This window comes from Perognathus longimembris, chromosome 2, assembly GCF_023159225.1.
Source record: "Perognathus longimembris pacificus isolate PPM17 chromosome 2, ASM2315922v1, whole genome shotgun sequence".
Taxonomy (NCBI): domain Eukaryota; kingdom Metazoa; phylum Chordata; class Mammalia; order Rodentia; family Heteromyidae; genus Perognathus; species Perognathus longimembris.
Genome location: NC_063162.1, coordinates 134,193,436 through 134,210,974, shown reverse-complemented (window position 1 = coordinate 134,210,974; position 17,539 = coordinate 134,193,436). Strand labels below are relative to the sequence as shown.

The 17,539-nt window shown below is 46.5% G+C and overlaps 1 protein-coding gene across 2 annotated transcripts in view; it reads left to right on the top strand.

Annotated features, from left to right (window-relative positions):
* Positions 1 to 14,698: 14,698 nt before the first annotated feature.
* The window catches only part of Grm8 (glutamate metabotropic receptor 8), a 688,307-nt gene continuing 685,466 nt past the window's right edge, over positions 14,699 to 17,539 (top strand). For both annotated transcript variants that reach the window (XM_048340162.1, XM_048340161.1), the window contains exon 1: positions 14,699 to 15,531. In XM_048340162.1, coding sequence (XP_048196119.1) covers positions 15,022 to 15,531 — 510 coding nt within the window. In that variant the 5' untranslated portion in view covers positions 14,699 to 15,021. The remainder of the gene's footprint in view (positions 15,532 to 17,539) is intronic.

Sequence of the window (17,539 nt, the reverse complement as noted above, 5' to 3'; positions counted from 1 at the left end):
GTTTTCAGGAAACTTCCGGGCTCCTTATGATTGTCAGTCTAACATGTCTGATCTTGTTTCTGGCAGTGTCTTAATAAATTGAGCAAACCCCACATGATACACTCGTTGCTACTTGCAGATGGTCTAGTAAGAAAAAAACATTGTCTTAGTTTCTGGAAGAAACAAATTCTCTTTTTTCTTTCTACTATCAACTTTGCTCTGTTGGAACTTTCTCTTGCATGAGTGGCCTGCAAAGGTTCCAGCCTTCAGGATTGGCATAAATCTCCACGTGTGGAATGCATAGCACAGCTTGAGTTAAATGGACCTCAAACATATGGCATTGTGGGTTTTTTTTTCTTTGCATTTTCTAACACATGGGCAGATTCTCACATTTTAAATCAACCAAAAGTGAGAAGATTATAGGCCAATCTACTTGGAGGATTAACTACCAGGAAATATATTGGGTTTGCATAAGTATTTGGGATGAAGTGGATGATGAAGTCAGATACTTTGCAAAGACATACTTCATACTATAGAATGTAGGAGCCCCAGGAGTGGCCAGGTGGATAACAGTAGAATCACTTGCTGTGGGCACTGGTTTGCCTGGGCTTCAGTTACTCTTTCCAGGCTTAGACAGCAGAGCCATGGTGTCTAGGCTAGATAAGTAGGGCTTGTCTTGCTGATGTCTGTTTGATGTGAATATTCCTGATGGGCCCCATCACTGCAAGAGACTGAACCATTTCCTGTTACAGTTAGTCTAGGTAGGTATGACCAGTGTATGAGCCCATGTCACTTGCTTGGTGGCTCTTAGGTTAAGTCTTGGGCATATACAATAGTATGTAGAAGGGCCCTATTCTCTACCGCTCAGATTTTCTGTGGGATTTGAATGATGGCTCTATTCTGAATAGGATGATACAAAGTCAAACATCCCAATGACACATTTCCGAAGAGATCAGGTCTACTTTTCCCTCAGAAGGGTGCAACAGAAAAGGCAGCCCTGTGCTTGTAGGTGACTAGTTCCCTGCAGGTCAGGAGCAACAGTGAAAGGAGAAAACCAACTCTGTTAGGTACTTCTTTCCTTAGCAGTTCACTCAGCCTTGTCAGGCCTCCAAAGCCACAGCCATCTGTGTTGGCCTCATTCTGAATGAGTCCACCACAGCACTAGGGCACAGGCCTCTTGGCAACAATCTTGGTGAACAAGAGGCAACAATCCTGCCGATTTACAGCTAACCCCTAGCAGACCCTGAAGATCACAGCACTGTCAGCAGCTCTATGCCTCAGGGTATTTTCAGGTATGCTCTGCCGGTCTCTGCTTTATTCTTCTCCCCCAGATGTATTCAGACACACAGAGGGAAGGACCTAGAGAGGGATTTATTCGTACTCCTGTGTTACCTATTATAACTCTGCTCAGACAGAGGTGATCAGTCTGGTGTTTGGGCTGGGCCAGGTTGTCTGCTGTGGAAACTAAGCTGTCCTGAGCATACCTTCCTATTTGGGGGAAGAGGAAGTTCTTTCAGTGCCTAAGAAAGTTCCAGATGTGCAACCATCAAATCCATTCCACTGCATTTCTGGGCCAGTGATTTGATTCTTTTCACCCTCTCTATCCCAAGTTGCACTGCTCTGCGGCTCTTGGAAGGAGGCATTGAATTTTTTTCTGTGAACTGAGGTTTCCTGTGCAGAAACATCTGGGGACAGGTGACCCAGCTTGTTTTTTATCTTTTGAGAGCTTCTCTCCTCCCACCATGTGGTTGTGGTCATAAAAGGTTTTTACCATCAAGTAGCCTCTCCTGCAGAGATGGTAGAAGCAATGAATAGATAGGAAAGAAAACCCCGCGTGCACTGCCAAACTGTAGATCTCCTAGGTGAAAGAGGGGAGAGGGTGGCTTTCAGAAACAAGAAAAGAGACAGATGTCTTTTCAACAGAAATTTCACACACTGATACCAGCCTTGGGAAAAGCAAGAGTGCCGGGAAGGAAATGTCTACGGCACTTTGAAACTCTTGATTTCTGATTCTAGGACTTTCCAGGTGTGTGTCTATGTTTGTTTCCTTCTTCTGTAGAGTGGGCGTAATAATTTTGATCACATTACAGTACAGAGCTGATGTGAAAAATCAAAGAAACCTGAACAAGTTACCTATCATGATGCTCGGAAGTTAAAATTCATAGCAGGCGTCCTCAGATGTGTTTAGGGGTGGGGTGGGAGAAAGGGCCCAGACATCTCTTGAGTTTCCCTTCTGCATCTAGCTGCCCAGATATCTTCCCCTGCCAGCGTCCCTGGCTCCCCGGCTCGGCCCCCGGGCTCTGGCTGCAGTTGCGCCCCACTACCTCTAGATGGAACTTTCTCACCAACACACGGCCGGGCAGGCTGCAGCTGTCTGCGCCCGCAGAGGTGCCCAGGGGGCTCCTCCTTTCTCTTCCACCCTGCAGATGTGGGTAGGGTCTGGGTAGAACCTAGTGAGGGGTGGGGGGTGGGGGTGGGGCGCTGGGCTAAGTGCGGGGAGCTCCGCGGGTTCCCTTCAGCCGGATGTGAAGGGAATCCCGGGGCTACCCCACCCCACGCCCCGCTGCGCCTCGCCGCGCCTCGCCGCGCCGCTCCTCCGGAGTTCCCTGTCTTGCATCTGCACCTCCGGAATCATCTCAATTTAAAGGACGGTCACCCCTCCGCCCCATACCCCCGTGGCCGCCCGCCTCCCCTCCCGCACGGTGTGCCCAGTACCGCGTCCAGCCACGTCCAGCTCCCGGGCTTTGACCGAAGGCGCCCTGGTGTGGTCTCGTTGCTCAGGGTGTGGGGTGAAGATGCTCGCCGACCTGGAGGGGTGAGGGGCAGGACAAATGGCGGAACCCCCTCTGGGCTGGAGGCAAAGTTTGCCTGGGAAAACAACCGCGCGGATCGCGGGCTCCACTTGGAGCGTCCGTGGGATGGGAGCGTGGTGCGCGGCGGAACATCGCCTTCGGTCCTGCCCGCCTCCCCACGCCCCGCTTCAGAACTAAAGGCCCGTTGCTGGGGACCCCGGACCCCGCGGGGGCTCTAGGCGCTGACGGCCGTGCTCTCGGTGCGGGTGGTCAGGCGCCTTCCCGCGCGCGTCCGGGGCTCGCCCAGTTGCGGGAGCCACAAGCCGGGTCCTTCTTCCCCTTTCCCGAATTCCCCGCACCCCCAGTCTCCGAGTCCTCCCTTTTGGTTGGGGGCGGAGCAGATGGGGGTGATTTAAGAAGAAAAAAAAAATAAACACCCACAACTATTGATCCCACTGGTCCCCGCGCAGCTCGTGGTTGGGGCGCGGAAGGGGTCCTGCCGCGGGAGCGTCCCCGCGCGGCCCACGCGGTGCCGCTGCTCCGCGACACCCAGATCCAGGACTCCCGCCCCTCGGGCTTCCTCCTCCCGCTTCCCGAGGTGACTGGTTGGCGCCAAGCGATTGGAGATCCCGGGCGCGAACCCGGGGGGCCGTGGCTCCTCGCGCGCAGCGGTGCGGGGTGAATGGCCCTGGGCGGAGGATCCGGAGGCACCGGGCGCAGACCAATCGGGGCGGCCCGTGGGAGTATTTGTTATTCACATGGAAGAGACTTGGTGGCGGCTCGGCTGGCTCAGCCCCCTCAGCCCGGAGACCAGCCACAAGTGCGGCCCGCCTCGGGGTGCGCCCGGCGCGGTGGCGGCGGCGGCGGCGGCGGTGCTATGGAGCTGCGGGGCCCCCACCGCGGGCTTCCTCACCGCGCCCTCTGCGGGGAGCAGGGTAAGACTCCCCGCCGAGCAGCAGGCAGAGGAGGAAAAAATAAAAAGGAAAGCAAGTGCCAACCACAGGGGGTAGGCAAAAAAAAAAAAAAAAAAAGCTCCGAGCTCCCCAAATACCAAGCTGGAGGAAAAAGAAGAATCCCCCCTGTTTTATTACCCCCTCTTTTTTTTACCCCCCCGTTCAAGCCGAACGCCAGGTGCACCGCACCGCTCCTTCTCAGATCACTTTGGTGATTTGCTTTTTCTGGACACAAGTAGGTGGCCTTGCACAGCCAGAGTCTGGGAGCGAACTGGCGGGCGGGCGAATGGGGAGAGCGAGAGGCAGAGTGGGCACCAGGGGGCGAGGGGCTGGCCGGGCATTGGAGCTTGATTGGGTGTCTGTTGATTTTACGTTGCAAATAACAAGGCAGCCACCCCTCTTGTCTTCCCGTGATTACATTCCAGTGAGGAGGTTCAGAATAGAAGGAGGTTTCGCTTGGAACTCCCAAGGCTTGGAGCTGTGATTTCAACCCCCCAAAAGTTTAGTCGGAGAATGGGAGACTGAGGGGTGGACGCGGGCAGGAGCGCAAGAGGGCTCAGACTGGGGAGTGCGGTGGCAGGATTATTTAAAAAAAAAAAAAAATCTCTCTGCCTCGGATTGCCTGCCCCGGGTGAGTGACCTCCCTCCCGGACCTGCCCTGGCTGAATGTGGATTTGCCCCGGCCCCGCCAAGATGACGAGGTACCTCCGGCATGGGAATCTATCGGGAAGGATGAACGAAGTTAGTGGCTTCCGAGATGAGTTGGGGGTAACCCCGCTTTTCTGAGCTTGGGGTGTCTGTCTAATAAGATTCTAGAGAAGATGCGTATGATTGGGATGTGTGTGTGTGTGTGTGTGTGTGTGTGTGTGTGTGTGTGTGTGTGTGTGGTGAGGGGGGGTGTCGCTGGAGAAGCCAGCCGAGGTGGGGGGTCCTGGAGATCCGCATCCCCGCACACACAGCGCACGCTCAGCCTTGAGTTCGCGTTGTGAGTTAGCCCTGCGGGGCTGGGATTTCCGAACCCCTCCACACCCCCGCGCCCCCCCCTTCAGTTTTGTGGCTTGGGAAGACGCTGGAGTTTTGTGCGTTGCTGGGTTGGGGTGGGGGGATGGAGGGTGAGGGAGGAGGAAAGGTCTCCGGGATCTTGAGTTATATCAGCAAAAGGGAGACTCTCCTCGACAGCTATGAGGCAGCACCCACAGCCCGGGAAGACCCCCCAATTTTCGCAGATAAACGGGCGTTGGGGGGGTCTGGGCGCTCCGGGCGAGCCAGGTGTGGTGGAGCCGGACGCGCTCCAGGCTGCGTTGCGCCTGCAGGCTGGAGCCTGGGGCGGCGCCTGGGTGCACCCGGAGGCAGGGCTAATGGGAAACTCCTTGCAGCTCTTGCCTCTACCCAGAACTAAGCTCCTATAGTCCAAGGAACCCAGGAAGACGCGGTAGCAAAGAGGGGCCCCCGGTGGGGTGAGTGAGTAGCTGCTTCGGAGGTACAGATAGAGACACAGCCCATCCGCTCAGTCAAACGGCTTGAGATCCCTTGATGTTCACACACTTGGTGAAAATATAAACAGAAGCCCCTCTCGACGCAATAAAACTCCATTTGTCTGGCATGCTATTTTTTGTGTGCAAATGAAATGCAGAGGAGCATGCGAATCACCCTGTTGTGCAAGACAGCACCCCTGCACTTCCCTGAGGAATTGCTTCCTGAGTAGTCCAGATAGGGTAGCCAGGAGGGCTGAGAGTATAGGAGTACCTGGGCTAGTGGCAGGGCATGTATGAAATTACACCCATTCCTGGGGTGCAGATGACAAACTTCTCAGTTCCCCCAAGCGAACCACACCCCTGGAGGGAATGCCTTATGTGCCAGTTTGGGGTGATACTTTAAGACAAGAATACCTTAGGGTCATGGTCAGTATGAAGATAGAACACAAATTCTGCCATTTGACAGAACTGGAAGAGAAGGGTTTGTGGTGGGGATAGTCACAAGAAAAATTACAAACAGGAGAAATGCATTCCGATCATAGCTTGTATTTTGCTTGAAAGAGATTTTTTTTTAAAAAAGGGAGGGGGGAGAAAGCCACTAGCAGGTAGATCTTGGATAAACAGCTTATTGTACTTGACTGCAATTTCCATTTTCTGTTATGAAATTGTTTGTCAATAATTGCAAATGGGCTACAGAAACCGCTTTTAGTTTACCTTGGTCACTTGCTTGTGAATAATATCTTGAATGATGTCTATAGGAGATGGAATTGGCTGTGGGAAATTCATTCTCTGTTTCTTGAGAATATATGGCTTGATCACATTGAAAAGAAAGCCTTATTCATCAGGGACATGATTTTCTGGTGCGATTTTCCTATTAGAGTCCACTACAGGTTGTAATCACATCTAAGATAAAGATAGAAGTTTTGCTTTTAAGTAAGTGATGTGGAGACAATTAGATGAGAGGAGGCTCTCTAGGAGACATTTTGCTTTGAATAAAGAAAATGATGCTGAGAACACAGCCCTATACTGCTGCAGAAGCTTAATTTGTTTTATTTGGTTTATGTTACTTCTGCCATATTGTTCCCTCCACCCCCTTTTTTCAAGTTATGGTTGCTTGAATAATTAAAAAAAATCCAATCCAAAAGTAATGTGTATATATATATATATATATATATATATATATATATATATATATATATACACACACATTTTTTTGAGGGATAAGTTGAACACCAGTGAATTCAGGGGAAAGTTAGAGGTCTAGAGAGATATGCTCTTTTCAAACTTGGCTAAGCAGGTTGAAGTTGCTGAGGGGCTTGTTTAATTGGTATTTATGCTGCAAATAACCCAGCTGACATTCACATTGGCAGCGTCCAGTGCCAGTCTTTGTGTAAGAATGTTCCATTGTTTTCAGGGCATGACTCACAGAAGGCTGAACACACATGTTTGTGACAGCAATGATGTTTTTCCTTCCAAGTTTCTGGCCTGCTGTCTTCTCCCCCTGTAGTTTGAATGCCCAACATAAAGAGGGCCTTGCTTTTGTCTGCAGAGTGGCATTGCTCTGGGGTGCCAGTGTCTAAAAAGACGCTGCTACTGCTGCATGGGATTTATCTCTTATTGGATTCCCCAGCAAAGACTTAGCCACATCTCTGTGCCTGTTGAATAGTTTGGCTTGCAAAGGGTCAGGAAATTGTTGCTGTTTTCTTGCATGAACCTGATTGTGTAGCACACACATAGTTTGCCCAGGAGCGACCTATCACCCCATGTTTCAGGACAGGCTGCAATCTAAGTCAGCTGGATCCTGTTGCTTCCATCCCAAGATGCTTTAGTTCTTTGCTAGAAATTTAGGAATAGGATAACCTTTCCTTCCTTCCTTCCTTCCTTCCTTCCTTCCTTCCTTCCTTCCTTCCTTCCTTCCTTCCTTCCTTCCTTCCTTTTTCCCTCCTTCCTTCTCTCTACTCAAGCTTTGACAAGTTGTATAAACTCATCCACAGAATGCAAGGGCTTTGAGCATAATGTTGTCTCCGCTCAGGCTCCACCTTATGAGCTGTGGACGTAGCTGCAGGAGTGATTCCAGAGGTGCTGTTGAGAGTTCATGCTTGACTTAGAGCTCCCTGTTCTAGCCTGTTACATCACCAGTCTTAGCTAATGTTAATGGTTGTATTACTTTGGTAAAGAAATGATGACTGACCTGGGTAGGAATCAGGTTAAAAAGGCAGATACTTTTGTTGAAGGATAATAGGAATACCTCTTTAGGTTTTGGTACCTGTTGCTGAATCCACTTCCTTCCTACAGAGTACCAGGCTAATGAGGGACAAAGTTCTTGAGGTCATGACCATGGAACACATTAGCCAGGCAGCTCTGAGGAGGTAGTGGCGAGGGCAGCCGGTCACCAGAAGTGGAAGATGTAGGAGAGGTTCAAGAGGAGTGTATAAAGGTTATTGAACATACCTTTCCAATTTCCAGATAAGATTTTGTTTAAAGATAGAAATATGCTGGCACCTGATTTTTCCAGTGACAGTAACCCTCAGCAGTAAAAGAATTGTATTCTGCTTATAATTTAGAAAGTCTTTCTATTATCATTTTTTTTGGTGTGGTGCCAGTCTTTCCTGGGGTTTGAACTTAGGGCTTGGACACTGTCCTTGAGCTTTTGTGATCAAGGCTGGTGCTCTATCACTTGAGCTATACCGCTACTTCTGGATTTTTTTATGGTAATTGGGGATAAGAGTCTTCTATTATTGTTGTTGTTGTTGTTGTTGTTGTTATTGATTGTAGGGCTTGAACTTAGGGCCTGGGCACTATCCCCGAACCGCTTGAGATAAGAGTCTTATGGACTTCCCTGCCCAGGCTGGCTTTGAACATTGACCCTCAGATCTTTGCCTCCTGAGTAATCAGGGTTATAGGTATGAGCCACTGGTACCCGGATATCTTTCTTTTTTTAACTACAAAGCGGAATCCTGTCACTACTTCCTTTGTAATAGCTAGCCCTTGGGATGCTCTAAGTGTCCATGACCTTAGGCTTTCTAGGCACATCAGGTACTTCCATTGACTTTCCTCTGGTGTCCTCCCGCTTTCCTTCAAGCTCCAGGCTCCCAAATGGAATCTCCAAGGCTTATTCTTGGATGCACAACTGTTGTTAAGATCACACCAGTCATAAAGATGATGGGACAGTAATTTTCTCAGCATGCCCAAGAACAGTATACCAGGAAAATATTTAAATTCTTGGACTGATTATACATTAATCGTTTCCCTGTCCTTTCTAAAAGCTTTGGGTAGTTTACGAAGTACTTTTATACACATTATATCCTTTGATTTTACAACCCAGGTGGGAGGCAGAAATCATTCCTCCTTTTAGTATCAAAGAAGCAGACAAAGCCAAGTGACTTGTTCAGTGCCTTGATGTGAATGCTGGAGGGAGTGAGACTGTACTCAGGGTCTTCTAGGGTGCTGGGGCAACTCACTCACAAGACAGCTCCAAGCCCAGCAGGAGTGCCCGCTCCCAGGGGATGTGGAGGAAGGTAAACCATGTATAGCAGTCCTGAATTTGAACCCTGGCCTGAGGCTTGACACAAGGTAATATAACCTAGCTGTTTTCAGGTCTTGGTATCCAGACTGAGGGCTGTAATGCCAAGTGCACAGGTGAGTTTTAGGAGGGAGGAGATAATGTGTGAGACACTGCAGACACATTGTGGGCATTCACCCCCATTTCCCTCATCTAATCTGCAACCTCCAACAAAAGAGACGGCTCATATCTTTAAATGTGGCCTTTTTTATGCAACAGCTGTGTTATTGGAAAAAAGGGTGCAAATTGAATTCTACTAAATCAGATTGTATTTTAAATGCACAGGATTTAGCTATTAAAGGAAACCTGTGGTGAATTCTTTTGTAATGCAAATAATCACCTTCTAATTTATCTGTTTAGTACATTGAGCTTCTTGTGGATCAGATTTTCTTAATATGGGGCCTGCTTGTATAGAAGAGCTTTCATTGCCCTCTCTCCAGATGGGAGAAAGTTACTCAGCTTGCAAACAAAATCAGTAATTGTGTTCAGTTGGCAAAGCCTTGCTCTGATGTTTGAGTATAATCTCATAGTCCCTTATTATTAAATAAAAGAACCTCAGAATGGGAAGCTGGAAGACACCTTAGAGATTATAATATGGTCTATGTCACTCACTTCACAGATGAGGAAACGCAAGTACACAGAGATGAAGTGTCATGTTCAGTGTAATCATCCAGTGGCTGTCAAATGAGGATCCCATACCAGGCCCCTGTGGCCAGGGGAGGGACTCTGTCAGCCCCATCCCTACTCTGCCGCCACTAGGGATCCACACAGGCAGCCTGGGAGATGGCACAGAAATATGGTACATTTCCAGACAGTTTTAGGTGAACGTCTGGATTTGCATCTTTATGGGTTGGTGCCAGTATTAACATCACCTTTCTGTTAGAGTCAAATGAATCACAGCATAGGGACGCCGCTTTGATCTTTTTATGAAAAAAAAAGAAAGGAAAGAGTGAATTCTTGCTATCAATGATGCTTCTCAGCAAGGATTTTACTAGGGCATGCTATTAGAGGAAGACAAGAAGGCTGAGTCTGATGGCCCTGGCCAGTGGTGGTGGTCTTGCTCCCATTTGCCGTAGCTCACCAAGAAACTAGATTTGAAGAAGTATTTGGAAAAAAGGAACTGGATATTTTCAACCCCTTGATTCAGAAATCACCCTCCAAAATGGCTCCCGAATTGTCCCTCTATAACTAGTGCATTATTGCTGTTCAAGAGCTAGCACTGAAGAGGTACATGATTTTGAACGATTCTAGTGAAGAAGTAAGGGCACCGACACTCACTATGTAGTCGTAGCTGGTCTTGGTAGCACTGAAGGTGTTCATCAAATGATAGGACCCACCTTCAAGGCCTGAGGACTTTGTGAGTACTGTTCCTTGCCAGCTCCAGACTGTGTTCAACCTCTCTGAATCTTCTTTTCTCATTTAAACAGGAGTTAATAGGCCGTCTATGGAAATTCATTGAAATATTATGTTAGGGACTTGAGACTTAGCATAGACCAAATACATAAACAAAAAGAAGCAGCTAGGGGGTGGTGGCTCAAGCTTGTAACCCTGAGAACTGGAAATCAAAGGATTGAAGTTTGAGGACAGTCTAGGGAACAAACAGTCGATTTGGATGCCCCCACCCAAAGAATGGCTGTGCCTGGTGGTAACAGAAAACACACAAAGGTTAGGTAAAGTGGCATGTACTTATTATCCCCAGCAACATGGGGGAATCACAAGAGGAAAGATGAGAGTCTCCCTCAAAAATCACCAATGCCCAAGGAGGCCAGGAGCATGGGTTAAGTGGTAAAACATCTGTCTAGCAACGAGGAGACCTCTATCTTTGATCTCCAGTACCAGAACAAAGCAGAATAAGGAGGAAGAAGAGGAGGAAGAGAAGGAGGAGGAGTTGGAGAAGGTGGAGGGGAAAGAGAAGAGGAAGGAGGAGGAAAAAGCAGCAATATTCAGGTCTCTGGCCCATCAGACGCTGTCCTTAATGGCCTCTCAGAAAACAGCTAGAGCACTGTGAGGGCCCGTGATGATGTGTGCTGTGTGGTGGAGGAAGTGGGTGGGAAGTGGGTGAGGAAGGCTCACTGGTGCATAGTTAAGCCTCTCTGCAGGGCTAACCTCTCTGCAGGCACCTGTTCTCAGAAGTCAGTTTCCACAGTGCAGGCCTCACACTTCCTTTAAGAAGTCCATCAGCATGGATGAAGTTTCTACAGAGCCCAGAGGAAGGTCAATTTGAGAGAAAAGCTATTTTCCTTGAAATCAAACATGGGAATGAAGTAGAGCTACTTGGATCTATAACAGAGAAAGGTCATTATTTTTTTTTCTTAACTCATTGATTCCAACTAGGATAAGTTTGTATTAAAGCTCACAAGATATCTATCAGAGCAAGATTAGGATAATGTAACATTATACAATGAAACTTAAGTTGTGTAGTTTTTCCACAGGCTTCCACTTAATATTTTGCCTTAGAATTTCAAAGGGAAATGAAACCTGCTAGCTACTAAGTCTGTGATTATGTGGCAATGTATCAGTTCTGGAAGTAACTGCACTATTTAAATATTTTATAAGGAGCTCTGATTGTATTTTAAAGGGACAAACAAAATTCAATAAAAGTTTCACCAACTGAGCAAGTAGACAAAAAGTTGCTCTCCTTAAGTAGAAAAGGAATAATAGACTAGGCTAGCCCCTGTTTATTGAGCACATAGCCATGCATGCAGGTACAGCCGCCCACTTAAGAAAAGCCAGCACCAGAGTGCTTGTATGCCATTAATTTTATGTTACAGAGGAGAAAGCTCAAGCAAAACTTCAAGTAAGCTGCCCGATAAATGGTAACCCAAATGGAACCTCTCAGTTTCACTTCATTGTATGTGTCCCCTAAACCAAACAATTCCTGCCTCTCTGCTCTCCATCCCTTGACCTTTCCTGAAAGGAAGACTCCAAACAGACAAAAGGGATGCCAAGAAGACTGGACCTTATTGCAAATACCAGTCATTTTTAAAGGAATCTCATTTCTCTTACTTCCAGGTCTATACAGTGCCGTAGGGTGGGTAAGGATGCTTTGTGATTAGGGATGGACTGTTTATTTTATGCTCTGTTGCTGGCAGCCATGTATTCTCTCGAGTGTTTAGGCATGTGGGGGAGGTATGTTAGTATAATGAGGAAAGGCTATGGAGCGCTGGCACCATTTATTTCCCCTTGAAAATTACATCATCATTTCATTTGTCTATGTGTTCCAGGTTCTGCCAGAAAGGATTTCTTTTTCCTTCCTTCCTTCCTTCCTTCCTTCCTTTCTTCCTTCCTCCCTCCCTCCCTCCCTCCCTCCCTCCCTCCCTCCTCCTCCTCCTCTTCCTCTTCTTCCTCTTTCTCCTTCTTTTTTTTTTTGGCTGATCCTAGGGCCAAAACATGGGACCTGGGCACTGCCCCTGAATTTTTTTTTTCTCTCTCAAGGTTAGTTCTCTTCTATTTGAGCCACAGCTCTAGGTCTGGCATTTTGTGGTTAGTTGGAAACAAGAGTCTCATGGGCTTTCTTGTCTGGGCTAACTTTGAAACTGGATCCTCAGATCTCAGTCTCTTGAGTAGCTAGGGTATCAGGCACAAACCACTGGTACCCCACTTCAGAAAGGAGTTCTTAAGGGTCAGTCTAGTCCTTTGGATTTGGTCTTAAGTTCTAAATTAGTGATGGAAGTTAGTGAGGTTTTACTCTCATGGAACTAGTCTTCCATTTGAGGAGCTATAAGATGGAATTCTACTTCTCTCCTTGGGTAATTTGTGGCCTATCACTTAAATGGTTCCATCCAGAAAGTCAAGTTGACTTTCCGTTTCCCTTTGTGGACTGTTTGAGGTCAGGCTGTTGTGGAATCAGAGTTTCCAAGGGAGAAGCAGCTGCTCAGAGAATGGAGTGGTGAGCATCATCAGCACTGGACCAAGTATCTGGGGTACTATGGAAGAAATCCAAGGTTTGCCATGTGCCAGAGGGCAGAGAACACTTGCCAGAGGCAGCATGGAACTGGCTCAGCTGAGGGGCCAGTGGCTGGCCAGCTCTCCCACCACACACTCAGTGCAGTAGACTGCTCTGAGCCCCTTCACAAAAATCAGAAAGAGAAAAAAAAGGCACAGCTTTCTCTGAAGGCACTTGAGCATATGTTCAGTTGTTCCCTAGGGAAGATGCATCCTTTCTTTCAGGACAAGGAGGATGGAAAGAAAACTTTATGAACTGGAACTTGAACAAGTGAATGGAAAACACAACCAGATGTTGGTTGGCTAGGCCAAAAAAAAATGGCCTAAATTTCAGATTTGAAACTCATGGACAAATAAGTTAGAAATGAACAGTAGAGTAACCATTCAGCCCAAATAAATGCGTGCTATGTATTCTCTTAATGCGAAAGATGGTTCCAATCTCAGATTCCCTAGGTTACGTTAGTTTTCATTTTCAGTTCCCTGTCTTCAAAAGTCTTTTGAGAGACTCATGGGATTCTTTAAGAATGAAAAGACCTAAAATGAACTTTTCCTATGGATTTGCATACACTTTCTCATGATAGGATATTTCTAGTCTTGATGAAATAACTGTTTTCTCCACTGAGTCAGACAAAATTAGCAAGGTTTGCAACTCATCTGCAGCTCTGGTGCTTTCCTATTTCCTAGAGATTCCAGGATCAAGTGTATTTACTTAAGAACTGTAAGCAAGCCCCATGCTTCCATTTCAACCAATTAAATGCCAACAGTGATGATAGGAAGATTGTCACAAGTAACCCTCCCCATGTCTTTAATTTTCAAGTCTTTATTTTGTTGTCAGAGAACAATAAGATAATGAATACAATGTTCTATGTTAAATGTGTTCACAAGCTACAAAATTATATATCTTTTGAAATCTTTGGGTGGGAAGATTTTCTCTCTCTCTCTCTCTCTCTCTCTCCCTCTCTCTCCCTCTCCCTCTCTCCCTCTCTCTTTTCTCCCTCTCTCTTTCTTTCTCTCTCCCTCTCTCTTTCTTTATTCTTGTCAATACTGGGGCTCGAGACTTAGGGCCTGAGCACCGTCCCTGGCTTCTTTTTGCTCAAGGGGTAGCACTCTACCTCTTGAGCCACAGGACCACTTCCGGCTTTTTCGGTATTTGTGGTGCTGAGGAATTGAACTCAGAGCTTCATGCATGCTAGGCAAGCACTCTACTGCTAAGCCACATTCCCAGCCCAGGAATTTCTTTCTGTGATTGAATCAAGTTTTTTTTTCCTACTGGGAAATCTGGGACATTAAAAAATGTTAGGAACAATGTTAACCTGGCATTGGTGGCTCATGCCTGTAGTCCTAGCCACTCGGAAGCCTGGGGTCTGAGGATTCTGAGGTCTGAGCCAGCCTAGGCAGGAAAATCTGTGAGATTCATATCTCCAGTTGACCACCCAAAAGCCAGATGTGGAAGTGTACCTCAAATGGTAGAGCACTAGCCTCGATCAAAAATGCTCAGTGACAGTGCCCAGTATTTGAGTTCAAGCTCCAGTACTGACACACACACACACGTTAATAACAAATGAGTGGCTTTTTGAATCTATCACAGAACAATAACTTTTCGCTATGATTTTGTGGGCAACATGTAAACGCTGAATTCAGGTAGCTCTAAAATGTGAAAAACAGATTTGGAATAATGCCATCTTTCACAGGATTTTTACCTTCATGGAAATGGCATTTAGTAAAATTAAATGATATCCAAACCTACCTTTTGGCTTGGAAGAGCCAACTTAGTTGCTTTTCCTTGCCTGTTTCTCTTGCTCTAAAAGTGTCATCCATCTCCTTATTTCAGCTGCAGAGCGACCAGGTGTTCAGAATCACAGGGGGACAAAAGAGTTTCTTACTGCATGGAGGGAGAGAAAAATTAATGGAGGTAGACAAGGCTTAAGCATGTGAAAATTGCAGCCTCGCTGAACGGAATGCCCCCTTTTTCCTTTCTGTTTGTTCCCCCAGGAGTAAGTCTGCGACAGGGCTGACTGCAAGGACGTGAAGTATTGACCACACCCCCCCACCCCCCCATCGGAAGTGCAAATGCTGTTCTCATTTTTGCATCATTCCAGGAGTCGACTTTAGGTGGGAATAACATTGAACCTTTAAGGGTCGGATGGAAATTCACTGTGACGTTCACATCAAGAAAACGTGCTGAAATCCACAGAACCTTTCCCCCCCATGGGCCCTGATGGTAGCCTCCAGAAGGTGCGGCCTCAGGTGGTCCCCTTTCTCCTGTGTCAAGAATAAACGTCAGGTGTTGGATTGCAACCCCATCTGTAGAGAACATGGCCTGCGAGGGCAAGCGCTCGGCCTCTTGCTCTTGTTTCTTCCTCTTGACCGCCAAGTGCTACTGGATCTTCACAATGATGCAGAGGACTCACAGCCAGGAATACGCCCACTCGATCCGAGTGGATGGGGACATCATTTTGGGGGGTCTCTTCCCTGTCCACGCCAAGGGAGAGAGGGGGGTGCCTTGTGGGGAGCTGAAGAAGGAAAAGGGCATCCACAGGTTGGAGGCCATGCTTTATGCCATCGACCAGATTAACAAGGACCCCGATCTCCTCTCCAATATCACTCTGGGTGTCCGGATCCTTGACACGTGTTCCAGAGACACCTATGCGTTGGAGCAGTCATTAACCTTCGTGCAGGCATTGATCGAGAAGGATGCTTCCGACGTGAAATGTGCTAATGGAGACCCACCCATATTCACCAAGCCCGACAAGATTTCCGGCGTCATAGGTGCTGCAGCAAGCTCCGTGTCCATCATGGTTGCTAATATTCTAAGACTTTTTAAGGTAGGTAAAGGCATGGTTTTGTGACCACTGTGAAGAGACAATAAACTGTTGCAACTGCTGGGACAGGCTGAAAGAGGAAAATGAAATCAGGTGCCCGTGGCTCAAATCTGTAATCTTAGCTACTCAAGAGGCTGAGATCTGGGGAGAAAATATGGGTGAGACTCTAATTAACCAGTAAAAAACCTGAAGTGGAGGTATGGCTCAAGTGGTACAGTGCCACCCCTGAGTGAAAAAGGCAAGCAAGAGTACAAAGCCCTGAGTTTAAGCCCCAGTATAGGCACCAAAAAAGAAACAAAACAAAACAAAAAAGGCAGGTCCTGACATATGGGATTCTTTTTCTACAAGTGTCATGTTTGTTCCATTATTTATGATTAACTGGATTGATTAATTAGGGCTGTATTCTCCTAAAGAGAGAGAGAGAGAGAGAGAGAGAGAGAGAGAGAGAGAGAGAGAGAGAGAGAGAGAGAGAGAGAAAGGTGGTAAATTCTATAACATAGTGGGTCTTTACTATCTTGGGATTTCCTCCTTAGTGAGGCTCATTTAAAATCAAAGCAGGCATTTTTTTTTTTTTTAGAGAATAATGAACCCTTAGTGCACTTATCATACAAAGCATTTCTTTGCTATTTGAGGTATGTGTGAGATAATTTACTTGGTGAAACTTCTTCAAGGTGGGATGCTCTGTTATGACAAAAGTTCCTGTGAGAAGAAACAGTATTTATTACTAATCTGTAGATAGGAGTGACACTCTAGGTGATAAGATGGCCATAAAATTGTCAGGCTTATTATATCTACAATAGAATAGAACCTCATTAATTCAGACTGCTCTGATGTAGGCTTGGAATAATTATATACAAGTCTTAGTGAGTTAATAGTTCAAATTCAGCAGGGTAAATCATGACATGTTGATTTACAGTGGGTGATCTATTACATATACACTGCATTTAGGTACTAAATACAGTGCTGATTCAAAATAATTTATGATAAAACATTTTGAAATATATAGAATGACATCTTAGAAACTTATTATTAAAGTCACCATTTTCAAATCTTATTTGTTAATTTCATTATGTAGTCTTTTGTAGTAGACATATATATTTAAGTTGGGAATACTTTTCACTCTGATTTCTTACTCAGGGGACTTGACTCTTCCAACTTAACCTGATTAATGAGGCTTCATTTTATATTGTGAAAAAGCATTCCTATGCATGTGATATTTAAAGCTGGGCTGATGACAGGGTTGGTGACAAGAAATGAACAAAGCGATGGAACACTTCACAAAAAATGATGAAAGCAATGGAATCAAAGGCTTTCTGGTTATGAAGCTATCTTGGGGGCCTGTTGAGTTTGCTCCACACTTGATGCTGGAATTCTGTCTATACCATCCCCTGCGAGGCTGTGCAGCCTCTGTGAATTTCCTTCATGTAGATGAGAGGACACTAAGATGCATTTAATGCTATTTTCAGGTTGATGAAATTTCCTCAACTGAGGAGGCTGCTGACCACAAGCTCTCTGTGTCTAAGGCATTCTTGAGAGGAACAAACAGGCCCCAGGGAGCTCGAGAGACACTTGAGCAGGGCATTAGAAGTCTCCTGGCAAGAAGAAGGATACAAGATGAGAACAGGAAGCCAAAGTTGCTCTTATTCTCTGTCTCCAGAAACCTTAGAGATGGCTGTAAATAAGGCAGTTGTGAATAATTTCTTTTGGGCTAGCTCCCTCCTTGCTGAGAGATGAGATACAGAAGCAGGATGCTTCAGGATCCTCCCCTCTCCTGGGATCTAGGATTGCTCCCAGGAATCTGGATTCTGTGTCACATGATATTTGCTGCTTTGGAATGGTGTCTGGCCCAGAGTTATGAAATCTCTAACTCTTCTGTCTTCTTTGGTTTAATCCTCCTCCTCACTTGCTCCAAAGCTCAGAAACATCTAGTTTTAGAAAAGGGGACACTCATGAGGGATTTTTTTCCCCTCTGTGACCCTCCTCTTGATCAATGCCTAAGGTTTCCTATATG